Genomic DNA, 13,610 nt, shown 5'->3' with positions numbered 1-13,610 from the left:
AAACACCCACAAACAAAGATCTCGCTTACACACCTGACACTCACACACACGCAGGCACTCTTGAGTCCTCTGAGTTCCCAGCTTCCAGGGAAGGGTTTGAAATTCAGCTTAGCGTGTTTTTCTGTGCCGGACTTCTCGGAAATTCACAGGGGATTGTAATCTCAAACTTCAGATGGGACGGTTGAGTACATACCCGTAAAATGATGTACGTGCAGACCAGTGGTTCATAAAATTAGCATGCGGTGCAAAAACACATCGTCCCCATAAAAGCATTTTTTGGCATATAAAATGCCTCCATGGGCATAAATGTTTGGTGGCAAAACTTTAAAGTAGCTCTTGAGAATGTTGAGAATATGAATATGTGGAAATTGAGTAGGACTCTCGGCACATTCTACCGCAGGAGTCAGGAGACAGTCAGCATTTTAGTTGATCCATAAATTAAATGTTCAAGTTGAGAAGCATAAAGAGCCTGGAAAAGCATTTAAAGTAGCGCGACATACATCTCCACTTAACTCTAACATCGTGTCTACACCGGACGTGCCACATCCAGTGTGGACAAAATGTAAAATTATAATGGGTTCTAATGCATTTCTAATGTCTTTTGTTGTGTCGCGTTGCGTCCGGTGTAGACACGGTGTAAAGGAAGCTCTGGTGAGAAGAGTCAGAGTTCCACACCTTCACATCCGGGTGCCTCTCTTATCACTTCTTGATCCTGTGTTTACATGGTTTTTATTGGTTCTTTAGATAAATAAATCATAAAGATTGGTGCTAAAGGTGACAGTCTCCAACTGGACCTTGTTACAGTCTGTTGCAACTCAAGTGACCTGAAGTTTGCATGTATTATCTTTTCATGTGGATTAAAACGGTTTTCCAATAGTATATGGAAAGGATGAAAAAGAGATGCAATTAATGCAAACTGTTCATAACCTAAATGACGTTCACTTTTTTACACGTTTCACATCATTCTTCAAGTACAAAAAGTATCTTCAACCTATTTAAGTTTCTTCTATCCAACACAAAAGGACATGAAGGCAAAATATGATAAAGATTTGCTTAAAGTTCTGTAAAATTGACAATATTATTAGTAAATAATTAGTATTATTAATAAAGTAATTGAATACAACAAAAATGTATTTCTGCATCTTGCGACAGGTTTTCCAGATGGAAATGCTATGTGATGTTTACATTCACGTCTGGCAGAACCTTTCATCCAACGAATTTGTATGTATGGTAGTATTAGTATGTGGGAATTGAACCCATGGTCTTGAAATTTCTAGCGTTCAGGAACACAGTAGCATGTGTAGCCTAATGTTCATATTTATATTAAATATATATGCACGTATACAGTACATACATTATATTGTGCCACGTTCAACATGTGAGGTACAATTATAATTGCAAGGTTATCCAAATCCCAAATAAATGATCAATTAACAAAAATGTGTGAATAGTGAAGCCCAATAATGTCATAATATAATGGAATGAATCCTAAAATCCAAACATCTGAATCATCCAAACTGAGCCACAGTAAAACATGATTTATTGCGTTAGTTGACAGTACCCGACAGCCATAATTGTAGGCCACTCAAGGCAGATAAAGAAAAAGACAGAGAGACACCTCCTAGTTATGTCATCTGTGACTAAGTTAGCCAGACACACACATTCACACAATATCCAGAGATGTCAGGGTTTTGGGATGCAGTCTCACGGGATTGTTTACCGGCCCCTAAGCGCTAACACGCAAGCCTCACAATGGCCACATTCACCCCCGCCGTGAACGCTGATTCTGACACTAACACACGCGCAAAGGATATGATCGCCGAGACCCCACCCGCTTATTACTGTGGAAACAAAAACAACCACAGCTTAAGAATAACAGGACGTGCATATGATGGGAGGAGTCGGCAACTTTAGACACAACGACAAGGAAACAAAGGAGCTCCGTCAGTCTGAATCAACACAAAAATGTTTATTGAACTGAAACGTTTGTCTTTGAAGTCTTCTGAAGTATTTAAACTGGTTAGTACAGAGGCATTGTCTCACATATGCCTCACAAAAATATCAAATTTAATTTTTGCTTTTAGAAATCTGTTCTCAAAGAAATTACGGTCAGTCAACAGAAACAAAGAGTAAACATGATGTCACTGATGCACGAGGAGTCATTAACAATTCCGCAGTCATTGTAGCCTGTATCAGTCTTTTTTCTGTTAGACCGCAGGCACGTTTGATAGAGGGCAATGTTGGTCGTCATAGCAACAATGCAAACTTTAGCAATACATACATCGCCGCTAATCATGTTTTTCACAAGCGCAAATGCGCAAACCATTACATTTGTCGCAGACAACAGAGTAGAAAAACAATGTTGCAACTGTGTCACACAAATAGGCCACTGGCAGAAATATCCTTGCATGCCCTGTGTCGCTTTGAATAAAAGCGGCTGCCAAAAGTACAAATCTAAAGACCCACAAATAAACATATCGTAAAAGATTTCGTTTCCTTTTTTAACATCATGCATAACAAATCTCTCATATAATCCGGGATTGTTTATGGCTTGGTTTTGTAAGCAGTAGGCCTATTTTTGGGGCTTGTTAGGGTTTGCAGTGCATTGGCCTACTTAGTGATGACTGGATTTGAAAACGTATTTAAGATCTGATAAGAATTAGTCTCGCATAGCCGGACCTTTGACTGCACACAAAAAATATCTGTTGCTTTTCGCAGCTTGAACCGACCAATCAGACATCTTAACATGCGTATAATGTAAATAATTAGATTAGATAGATTGTTAAAGTTATTTTAAATTTTGTGTGAAATAAACGTCAGGGAGCAAACTGTGGGGGGTCATTGGGTGTGTCGTCAGAGACTAAATAAGGATTAGCCTTTGAGCAACCAAACCAAATGACAAAATAGATTACGGTTGACCTAAATGACCCTTGTGATTGAATCTGATATGGAAAAAAACAACAGTATTATAATGTTTTGATAGAAATACACACACACATCAAAGTGCCATTCTATTTTAAAAACATCACAAGCGATTTTCAGGGTAAAGCACAAGTCGTAAAACTGGCATATGCCAGGCTAAATCTATATCTCAGACTCTTGTGTACTGCAGCTGTTAGTTGGGCTTTGAGATTCTGGGATGTAATATAGCAGTCCAGTATTGGGTGTTCAGCGTCTGGTCTCAGTGGCAGCCGGAGAGATTATTAGCAAAGGCAAAATGATTTATTGGAAAGATGTTGTTTTAGATTCCCTTCTGACCATATCAAAAATACTGTGCTGTCTCAGTGGTACAGATACACTCTTTGTACCATTTTTGGTTCCAGAAAGAACCATTCAGTCAAAGGTTGTTTAAACGTTTTTTTCCTTACCTTTTTATAATCTAAAGAACCGTTTTTGCCACAAAGAACATTTTGTGAATCAGAAAGGTTCTTTGGATGTTAAAGGTCCCGTTTTGTCAAAAATGGTTCTTCTTTGGCATTGTGAAGAACCTTTATTTTTAAGAGTGTATGGTGATATTCAGGGTGTGTTCATACTATTGTGCTAAACATATTCATGTTCATAAATATATTCATAAATTATTCAAGGTACATCAATTAAAAAAGTCACTATGTAACTAAATAACTATACTTGTTTTGTAAGATGTTTTGTTTTTAATCCAGTGTTTGGTCAAACAGGGACAAACTAAACTGTTGGGTTAAATTAACCCAGAAAAATGTTATATTTGACCCAACCATGGATTGTAAATAATCTAGCATTTGTTAGAGTATATTTTCTTTGGCTAAGGGTTATCTTATTAACTTAATAACAATAGGCATACTAAATTGCATTTATTTCAAAATGATCTCGTTTCTAAAAATCTGAATTGTTCTTAAACAGAGATCAGAGTTTCTTTAGAACAACCTGAAAAATAACTCGCAGGTCATGAAGAATACACAAAAATTGTGGGTTATTTTCAACCCATGGTTGGGTCAAAAGGGGACAAACCCAATCATTGGATTATAAATTAACCCATGCTGGGTCATTTAAACCCCAAATGCTGGGTTATTCCAACCCATTGTTGACTTAAATATTAACATTTTCTGTGTTCATTTAACCAAGCAGTTGGGTTAAGTTCGTTTTTTTAAATGCATGGTCGTCAGACAAACTGTTTTGTATGTGTGTGTGTGTCCTGCGATTGACAGTTATTTATTAGATTACCTCTTATCCAAGGGGTTGTAGCACTGTGGTACTCGGTGTTCTCGCACCCGTGAGCTCAGACATGCCACACACAAACAAACACAAGCTGATAATAAAGCACCATATGTCCAGAAAAAGATCCCAGCTTGGCGGGAGTAGTGCGAGCAGCTCCTTCAAGCCAACACGAGCAGATTCATGTGGTGACTGTCAGTGTTTGAGATGAAGGCAATAACAGTGCGCTTATTCTGAAAGACTTCAGACTGGATCCTCATGCCTGCCCCAATCACAACACATGAAGGAAGCTTTCGAGATTGAATGCTGGGTCAGTACCCTAGACTGTATAAAATGGTCAGTACTGAGCTTAATAATAATTTGAGGCTATTTTTAACCGAGGAGAAGACAAACGAGTGAACATGAAGCAGACGGAGTCACGTGAGATCTTTAATATGAACATTCTGTGCAGCTCTAATATTAAATGACATAAAACATTTGATTTATATTTTCACCACAGCAAGAGTTGTGCTTCTTCCAGATTTGGATGTTTCTCTTTTATAAATCAACTTCATTGTGTTCAATTGAAGCCGTGTAGAATGAATCAAATGCTATTTCTTTTCACCCCAAAATGCTTTTCTGGCTACCGGCTACAATAGATGTGTTCCCAGAAGGGCATCTGCCTTCCCGGTAGCGCCACACACTGAGAGTGTCTCCTTTCATGGTGTAAGGAGGAGATGAGATTTGAGAGGAATTTCTCTGGGATTACCTACAGTACAGCAGATTTCCCAGAATTCCACACAGTAGGAAATGGGCTTCTAGGAAATGGTGATTAAAACGAAGGGGGGCAACTCCAGACAAGCAGGATCACCATCGGCAGCTCCTCCCCCTTCTGATGTGCACACTCTCTTTACACCTCTCTCTCTCTCTCTCTCTCTCTCTCTTTCTCTTATTCTACCATTACTTTCTCTCAATATGCTTACTAATTCAAAGACAGTAGCTAATGCACTCATCATTGTTTAATTGAATTAATATTATATCTTTATATGGTCTAGGCAGTATTATTTTGATTTACCAGTAGAAGAACCGTTACTTGACTAAACTTAAATGCAACAAAGTTACACTACCCATTCAACAAATAGTTTATTAATACAATTATAATACAGTAAAATATGAATATAAATTAGTATGAATATAAATTAAATATAATATAAATAGTTATCTTATTAGTCCACTAGCCAGACCAATCAACAAACAGAACGGAAGTAAACTTCGGGTCATTCCGACAGTGTGATTAGTGTATCGAGTTTTCGGCCCACATCGGCCCTCCATCATTTCTGTAGGGGGGGGAGGGGGGGGTTTGTGGGGGTTATTGAGGTTTGATTGCACCATTTCTGTCGATGTGGGGGGGGGTTACATGTATACGTGTCCGTCTCGCTAATGTCTTCGCGTTGCGTCCATTCCGGCCCCATACATTAGCGGCCCACCGGGAAAAGTTCCGATACTCCAGATGGCCGGTCCGCCCCTAGTCACGGCCATAGGCCATCGGTGGGACGGCCGTTCTGGACTTTAACAGAAAGTACATTATACATTATACCGCTTTTTACACGGCTACTTGCCATATGAGGAAAAACTGGACATGAAATGCGATTTTTAAATATTTTATTAGCTAGTTTTACTGAATGCAGACCTTCCGCAACGAAAAGCTGTTTACTTTGGGTTTTAAGGTAAGAAACGACGTAAATGTCACGAACAGGCATTTTGGTTTAATCGTTTGTAAATATAATGTCATGTTATTAAAAGATATTTATATTTATTTTTGTGTAATATTAAACTGTACCTGTCAAAATGATTTGCAGCACCCGGGTTTACCGTGTGTTATTAGTATTGAGGGGTTGTTATCTGGGAATAACGAACCTGCAAATGTCGCGACTGTCCAATCAGAATCAAGCATTCCAACGAGCCGTTTAATAATGTTCAACAGCATACCTTTGCACACACCTGTCATGATAGCTGGAGGGTTTATGCAAGCTGTTGAGGCTGTTGTGTTTTATAACCTCTTCCACACACACACATATTTGTGTGAACAGGGAGTACAAAGAGATGTGCTGTGTATTTGTGTAGTAATATTTTCTCATTAAGTATGACATTTACTTAATGAGTAGCCTAAATATTATTTAGTGAAATCCTTGAACATGGTCCCTAACACAGGTTGTTTTTTTCTGTTTATATACCCTTTTTCTATGTTCCCATATTATATATATATATATTATATACTTGTATTCCAGGACATAAATCTCATTCACAATGACACAATAACAGCCTGTGGCACTTCATCTGAGAGTGAGAACTGTGAAAGGATTCTGGGAAATCTCCGTAGAATACCAGAAAACAAGTATTAACCGGGCTTATTGGAAGCAGATGCCTTTTTCCCACAAGCCCCAGCAGGGTTCATTTCTGAGAGTTTAAAACTGCATCCTTCTCCGCTGTGATTGAGGGGTGTGCAACCATTTGTGTGTATCTGCGTGTTTGAGCGCAGTGTAATTCTGTGAATGATGCCTGGATTCCTTGAATGTCGTTCCTACGGATGCGTTCCTCCTGCTAACCTGAAACCAAGAATCGGCCCTATTCACATTAAAAAAACAGAAACGTTGAATTATAACTGTACCCCTCTCAACACCCCTTCTTAAACGATGTAATATTAAAAAAATGTGGGTGATGTCATTCACTCCTGTTTCTGTGTTTGAGGTTTTGGAGGCATCTGAGTGCACTACGAAGTGGCTTTTACCTACTGGAAAGCGTCTTGGGCTTCTTGGAACATTAAAGTGGGTAATATGCTATTGATTCTTCCACAACGCGAGAACTCAGGAATGTGAATCTTATTGTTGCCATAGCGATAGCAATCTCCATACCTTTATTTTTGTCACCGCCTGATGGATTGTCTCCAAAAATATGATCTGTAATTGTATGAGTGTGTGTAAATGTGTGTATTCGTGCTATTGTCTTTGCATTTGCATTGGCTTTCTAGCACAATAATGATGGTAAATGAGTTCTCTAAATTAGCTGCTTGTTTCAAAAATACTTTGCACTGTGTCTTAAGTTACCCTATTATTAGAAACCAGAAAGAAAAGATGTCTAATACAGATGAGCTGTGTTTTACACTTATATACTGTAGAGCAGACTGAGTTTTTGTGTCTCTGGTATTGGGTTAGTTGGGTATTGAGTCCTTTTTTTTATTTAAATGCTCTCAGTGCTACTTCTGTTATACAAATTGATAAGCAAAATATTATGTGTTTCACAGCACATTTAAAACAGTTGGTTATATAGACCTATTTACAGTAAACGGGTTTCAGCATCAATTAATTCATCACAAAGCATACAGATTGAAAGAATTAAATTAGCTACGTTTAATGCACAATATAAATTGAAACCAACTTTTGCCAAGACATCAATCAATCCAAGACATTTTAGAGTCACAAAACTTGCAGTGATCACTATGAGAACCTGTAAAATTATAGTTAAATAAAGTCTGGCTAAAACTGTTCTCTGATAAAATACACCTAGAGAGCACTGTACCTTATCTAGTAAATGGATAAATGTCAATCACTGTAGAAAACAATCTGAAGGACTTTAAGTCATATAAAATTTAGTATGTACTCTAAAATGCACCCTATTGCAGAACTAAAACACTTTGTGTTATAGTGAATGTGGGAAAAATTTGTTTTTGTTTGCATACAGAATGGTCTAGAGGTAAAATAACATTACAATTAAAAGTTAAAGTTTACAATTAAAACTTGAAAAAAGCGTGTTTTAATTCTTTGTGCAATTGTTGAGTGAGTATATAGCGCCACCTGCTGTTTGGAGAACAGCTGAAGCAACTACACGGTTTTTATTGCCCACTGAATCGGAAAAAAAAACACATTACAGTGTTAAAGCTAAATGATAATTACAAAAGCAAAACATGGAACAATTACAGAAAACATGTTCACGTTTATAATTACAGTTTAAATAACCTGATATAAACATTATAGAGTCTTAAAACACGTTTTCATTGCTCCTTCGTGCTTTTTAAGATGGGCCCTGTGGTTTGAGACAGAACAAATACTTTCTACTGCTTTGTCCCATCCTGAGAACAAAAGATCTTCCAACCCTGATCTGAAATTTAAAAAATTGTATTACACTTGATGTTTGCAGTTATGAAGTTGAACATCTCCCTTCCACAAAGCATTAAAAGATGAAATTACAGTTACGATACTTTGTACTATCATAAAGACAAACTTACAGTGAGTGAGTCCACTTGAATGATGGCTTTAATCTTACACATAATGGCAGTAGATGCAATACTTCCCAAAACACACTCATATTCCTGATCTTCCTGTAGACCAGACACGTCCAACTCCTTCATACTCAAATTCAACTTATCTGCATTTTTCTGATAGAGGGAGAGAGAGAGCAAAAGAGAGTACAATTGAGAAAAAGTATTTCTGTAATTTTATAAAAAGAACAAGAGAGTTTATCCACAAATACCCTTTTGGTTTCTACAGTCTGTATTAGTTAAAAGCAGTGTTTACCTTTATAATCACTAGAATGTCATTGTCTAGCTGTGTGGTTGTAAATCCATTGAACACAGGATCAGGCTGGTAGGTCAAATCTGCACAGTTTAAAGTGGAGTTTGCAACTTGTAACACCAAATTGATCGTATCACTGCCATCATAAGGGTGAGTGTAAAACCACAAGTCCTAAAGAGGATTAAAATAAGACTCGATATAAAGCCAGTAAACTACTGACAGATCTACATTTGCAAAACAGGAACTCGTACACAAATGTGTGAAAAAGAAACATAAACTGCTATGATCAGTTACCCATGTTCTATTCAGTAATAGTAAAGTTCACCAAATGCAAAAGCAAGATGCACAATTTACCCTTGAGCTTGTGTTGTATTGTGTTCTGAGCTCTTTATTGGATGGATGGACAACAATTGATTCCACAACTTCCATATTGGTCCCCTGCACATGAATCGTTCTACCACCACTGATGGAGAGATATACAATTTCAGCCAATCAAAAGCAGACAATAGAACCAGGTATACAGAAATATGTCTTCAAAGAGGTTTACCTTCTCCAGGTGACTTTGGGCTGTATTCCTGTGCAGGTGGGCTGGAAACTGTAAGTGATGATGCTGTTGCCATGACAACGGCCATCCTCATCAACAGCACAAACTTTCATTGTTCTTTTAGTTACACCGGGTGGCATGTGAAACCTAAGATTTCTACTGGACCGATCAAACACTGGATACCTGAAGAGACACATGCATGCATACATATGCAGTATATGTGTATACAGTAAAGTATACATACTAACCAAGTCATCAGGACAGACAGTCTCACTCTTTCTGAATGCAGTCAAGAACCCCTTGAATGCGGATTTTGGTGACAGATTCCAGGTTCCTTCCTGTTAGTAAAACACTGTTTCTGCCATGCAAAGAAACCTTATTCGGCTTTATAGAGAGAATCTCAGGATCCTATAGGATGGACACAAAGTTTTAGCATTAAGTTATTATATTTCTGAAAACTGTTAAAAAAAATGCAAACAATAGCAATCATTCTATTCTTCCAGCAAAAATACAGAGTGAAGCACATTATGCTCTAAAATAATCTATCCATCCATCCATCCATCCATCTGTAAAACTTTGCTGTAGTCTGTAGATTTAATTTACAATATTGTTTTAAACATAAACTAACTTACCTATTTCTTATATTTTCTTTCATGAAACAAGACTAAATATCTTAGGTCACTTTTCTTGTTATGTAAATGTATCGTAACTTAAGAAGCTTTCAATCTTTTTACTAGAAAACAAGACAAAAATGATTAGGAAGAATGTCGTTGTTGCAGTGTTGCTGTGCTAATGCCAGTAATGAGACCAGTCTCTTCTTGCTCATTTTGAATCTCAAAAGTCAAAGTGTTTTAATTTTGGTTAAAGTAAAGTTTAACTTAAATTGAAACAGTACTAATAGGATCTACAGTACGTTACTGGCAAACCTGCAGCAAAGTTTTACAGTGTAATAATTATGTTATTATAATAGTAATAATATATAATAATTATTATATATAATTATTACCAGTCTGTGAAATTGTGCCTCATTTCCATGTGTCCGGTCACAACGCTTGAAGGAAGATGACCAATGCCATCCAGCAGAGGCGCACAGCACACACCTGCATTTATATAACAATGAGTCCAACACATGCAACCCCATGCAATAACATTTACAATACATCATTTTGAATCACTTACAAAATACCAGCCAGACAAAAATATATATATTTTAAAATAAGATTTTAGTGTATTTTCAAATATCTTTGAACTTTCTCACTGTGTATAAGAAGAGTTTGTTGAATTATTTGTAATACTGGGGCAGTTCTTCAGCATCAGGGTCTCTGTGATCATCTGATCTCCGATAGTAACTGTAGCTGAGACCTCCAAACCTAATGTTTATAATACAAAATACAAAATATATGAACAATTATATTCTGCTGGATAACAGTAAATATGAAACCCCACTAACCTCCAGTAGGCAGACGGTCATCTGAAAAGCTACAGGAGCAGTTTGGAAAAACTGCAGCAGGATCAGATCTGTCACACAGGTTCACACCTCCTGTGGTGAATTTGCATGAGAAGGCAGGATTCTGTGTGCTCTCCAAACTCAAGGCCAGATTCAGATGAATCTGTTTAAAAAAGAGGACTGGTTGGTAAAACAGTCATCTTGGATATATTATCTTGATGATAATGATCTACCTCACTTGGTGATTTCTTTGCCACCTGAAAAGAAATCAGCTGTTTCTGAAGAGAGTCTTTTGAGAAGGACACCCATGAAGACTTTGAACACTCATTCTGAGTGGAGCATCTGGACACAGGACAATATATCAGTTCATCAGACACTCAATAAATGTGCACATTTTTGAGACAACATGATGTTGGGTTTTGAATGTTTGAAGGGTTTTAGCAACAGCCTGACCTGCTCTGGTTAACACACCAACCACAAAAAGGTTCAAAAGCAGCTCTGCAGTTTCTCAGAGAGGTGTGTTTAACACACTGAACCACAGGCACTCGTCTGATCTGTTAAACCAAATAAGAAAGTAGGAAGTGTCACCATTTATTTGAGAGGTCATGTTATTAAACAAATGCCTTTTTTCATAAAAAATGCATTGTACATCTCACCTGGTTCTTCAGTGCTATGTAGATATATTTGGAATCTACTGGATCTAAATGCATTCTGGGTAAAAATTCTTGATCATCATCAGATCTGTAGAGCACTGTTGGACAGCCTGGACTGAATCTCTCATCCAACACAAGCTAGAAATACAAATACTGTACCATCATAATCTATCATTCTTGAACAATAATGATTCATATTTTAGAGCTGAAAGACTCTTGAAAAATACAGATGAGGCACACTACGAATAAGCAGTCACATCGAGGCAAAAATGAGAGAGAAATTAGGCAAACCTTTATCAGTTGTCCATCAGTGGTTCCCATGAAGAGCACAATCCAGGATCCATCCCTGACTGCTGCCACTGAGCTTATTGACTTGTACTTGAAAACTACTGCTAATGGCTGATGTTTAGGGTCATTTTCATTCTGCGACGCAATAAACAAAAATCTACTTTATATAGCAAAATTATATCATGCAAAACATTTGATTATTTTTTAATATCTTGCACATAACTCAAAACAAACAAAAAAACGTTTTCCTACCTTCGCATCACGTGGATTTTTAATCCATGTGCAGAAACTATTAACTGTGCCATCAATATTACTGATGTCGTAAACAGCTAGCGCATTGTTCTCTGGATCGTCCCCGTTTTGCGCACTGAAGACACCTGTCCACAATACAGCCTTATCTGATGGAATACGAGCCGATGCGAGGAGAAGAGGACGAGCTTTATCACTACAGCATTCTAACGTACTACCTTTAAAGTCCCTGATGATTTCTTCTTTTTTTCCTTTGGCGTTATTCAGCCTGAGGACGTACGCTTTCCATCCCGACTCAGTCAACGCGTTTAGAAACAGGTACGAGAGTTTGCGCGAAATGATCTGAAACCCGTCTATAAACTCCACGTCTCTTTCTGTGTGAATGTAGGGAGTTGCTCGCTCACCTGATGTAGAAAAAATGGATCCTGGTTGAGAATGTAAAGTGCTCCACAGGGTGACAATAGTATAACGGTTATTTAAAGAACGTTCCTTTTCCCCAACCAACAGATATGCACCATTAGGGCTGTTATTAGGACTTGTATCCAATATGAACGCCACGGATGTCTCATTCTTTGGCAAAGTTGTTTTGCCTTCCCAGTAAATAGTGTTTGTAATATCACCGAGATCAAGAACTTCACAATATAAACCGTTTGATGTTCCACACGTGATCAGGGTGCCATTCGCCTCAAAAGGCACCAGAAGTGTACAGTTAGGTTGTGTCCCATTGAATTCCTTAGTTTTTTCTATAAATAGGTCGTGTCTCATCTGATGAAGTCGATGGTCAGTAACAACATACAACTTACTGTTACCAACTACAAAGTTTTTTATGTCTCCACCAAAGCGCACATTGTCGCAAACGCAATATTTCAAAAGGAAAAGCATTCCAAGTAAGTTTTCTTTCATCTTGCATATCCGTGTGAACCCCTACAGCAGCTGAATTGATAGGATGTCACCAGCAATCCAACGCAACGCTGCGCTAATGCGCGATAATATGGGTGGAAGTGAAAGCAGCGGGTCTGAGATATGAGATGACTTCCGCGCAACAGACCAATAAATCTGTAGCCCAGATTGTGACATTTTATTTGGATAGTGTGTTAATTGTACCACCCGATGCTATTTTTGACTGAATGTTGCTTTGTAATGTTTGTAAAATTCCTTCTTTGTTATTATAGAACATTGCTAAAAATGTTTTATCAAGGAACATTCTGCAATCTGTTACCTCATCAACATTCCCAAAACATCCTGAATATGTTGCAGTCAAAAATGTTCTACCTTTGTTAACGTGTCACATTACAGGAACATTTTATTAAAAAAACATTCCATCATCTCAGGCCTCAGTACCTTTAGTTACACATGATATTACAAGAACGTTTATTAAAAAACATTCCATCATCTCAGGCCTCAGTAAAATTCTCAGAACAGTTTATGAATGTTGTTTTATAATGTTCCTTCTTTATTATTATAGAACATAGCAAAAATGTTTTATTAAAGAACATTCTGCAATCTGTTACCTCATCAACATTCCCAAAACATCCTGAATATGTTGCAGGCAAAAATGTTCTACCTTTGTTAAAATGTCACATTAGAGGAACATTTTATAAAAAATGTTATTATCTCAGAATTAGCAACATCCTCAAAACATTTTTGGAATGTTGCAGTAAGAATGTTTATTCTTTGTTGTAATGGATCATAAT

The 13,610-nt window shown here is 37.4% G+C and overlaps 1 protein-coding gene across 1 annotated transcript; it reads right to left on the bottom strand.

The window, feature by feature from the left end:
• Window positions 1-5,600: 5,600 nt before the first annotated feature.
• Window positions 5,601-12,954, bottom strand: LOC130548021 (plexin-C1-like). The gene is made up of 14 exons (XM_057324434.1): window positions 11,920-12,954; window positions 11,671-11,802; window positions 11,383-11,517; window positions 11,180-11,280; window positions 10,960-11,068; window positions 10,730-10,889; window positions 10,538-10,649; window positions 10,286-10,379; window positions 9,554-9,687; window positions 9,283-9,462; window positions 9,090-9,198; window positions 8,739-8,906; window positions 8,450-8,599; window positions 5,601-8,322 (listed from the first exon to the last, which is right to left on the bottom strand). Exons 1-14 carry the CDS (start codon window positions 12,817-12,819, stop codon window positions 8,236-8,238), a joined length of 2,571 nt encoding a protein of 856 aa, XP_057180417.1. The 5' UTR covers window positions 12,820-12,954; the 3' UTR covers window positions 5,601-8,235.
• Between the last annotated feature and the right edge of the window lie 656 nt (window positions 12,955-13,610).

Source organism: Triplophysa rosa, linkage group LG24, assembly GCF_024868665.1.
Source record: "Triplophysa rosa linkage group LG24, Trosa_1v2, whole genome shotgun sequence".
NCBI lineage: Eukaryota > Metazoa > Chordata > Actinopteri > Cypriniformes > Nemacheilidae > Triplophysa > Triplophysa rosa.
The sequence above is the reverse complement of the archived record's forward strand: the minus strand, read 5'-3'. Positions and strand labels throughout refer to the sequence as shown.

Bases quoted from the DNA above. Each gene is read 5' to 3' on its own strand.
- LOC130548021 (XM_057324434.1), bottom strand. From the start codon at position 12,819: ATGAAAGAAAACTTACTTGGAATGCTTTTCCTTTTGAAATATTGCGTT. The intron at 8,907-9,089 runs GTAAATTGTGCA...AATCCTCTTTAG, and splicing joins AATACAACACAAGCTCAAGG to GACTTGTGGTTTTACACTCA. The intron at 8,600-8,738 runs GTAAACACTGCT...TCCCTCTATCAG, and splicing joins ACATTCTAGTGATTATAAAG to AAAAATGCAGATAAGTTGAA.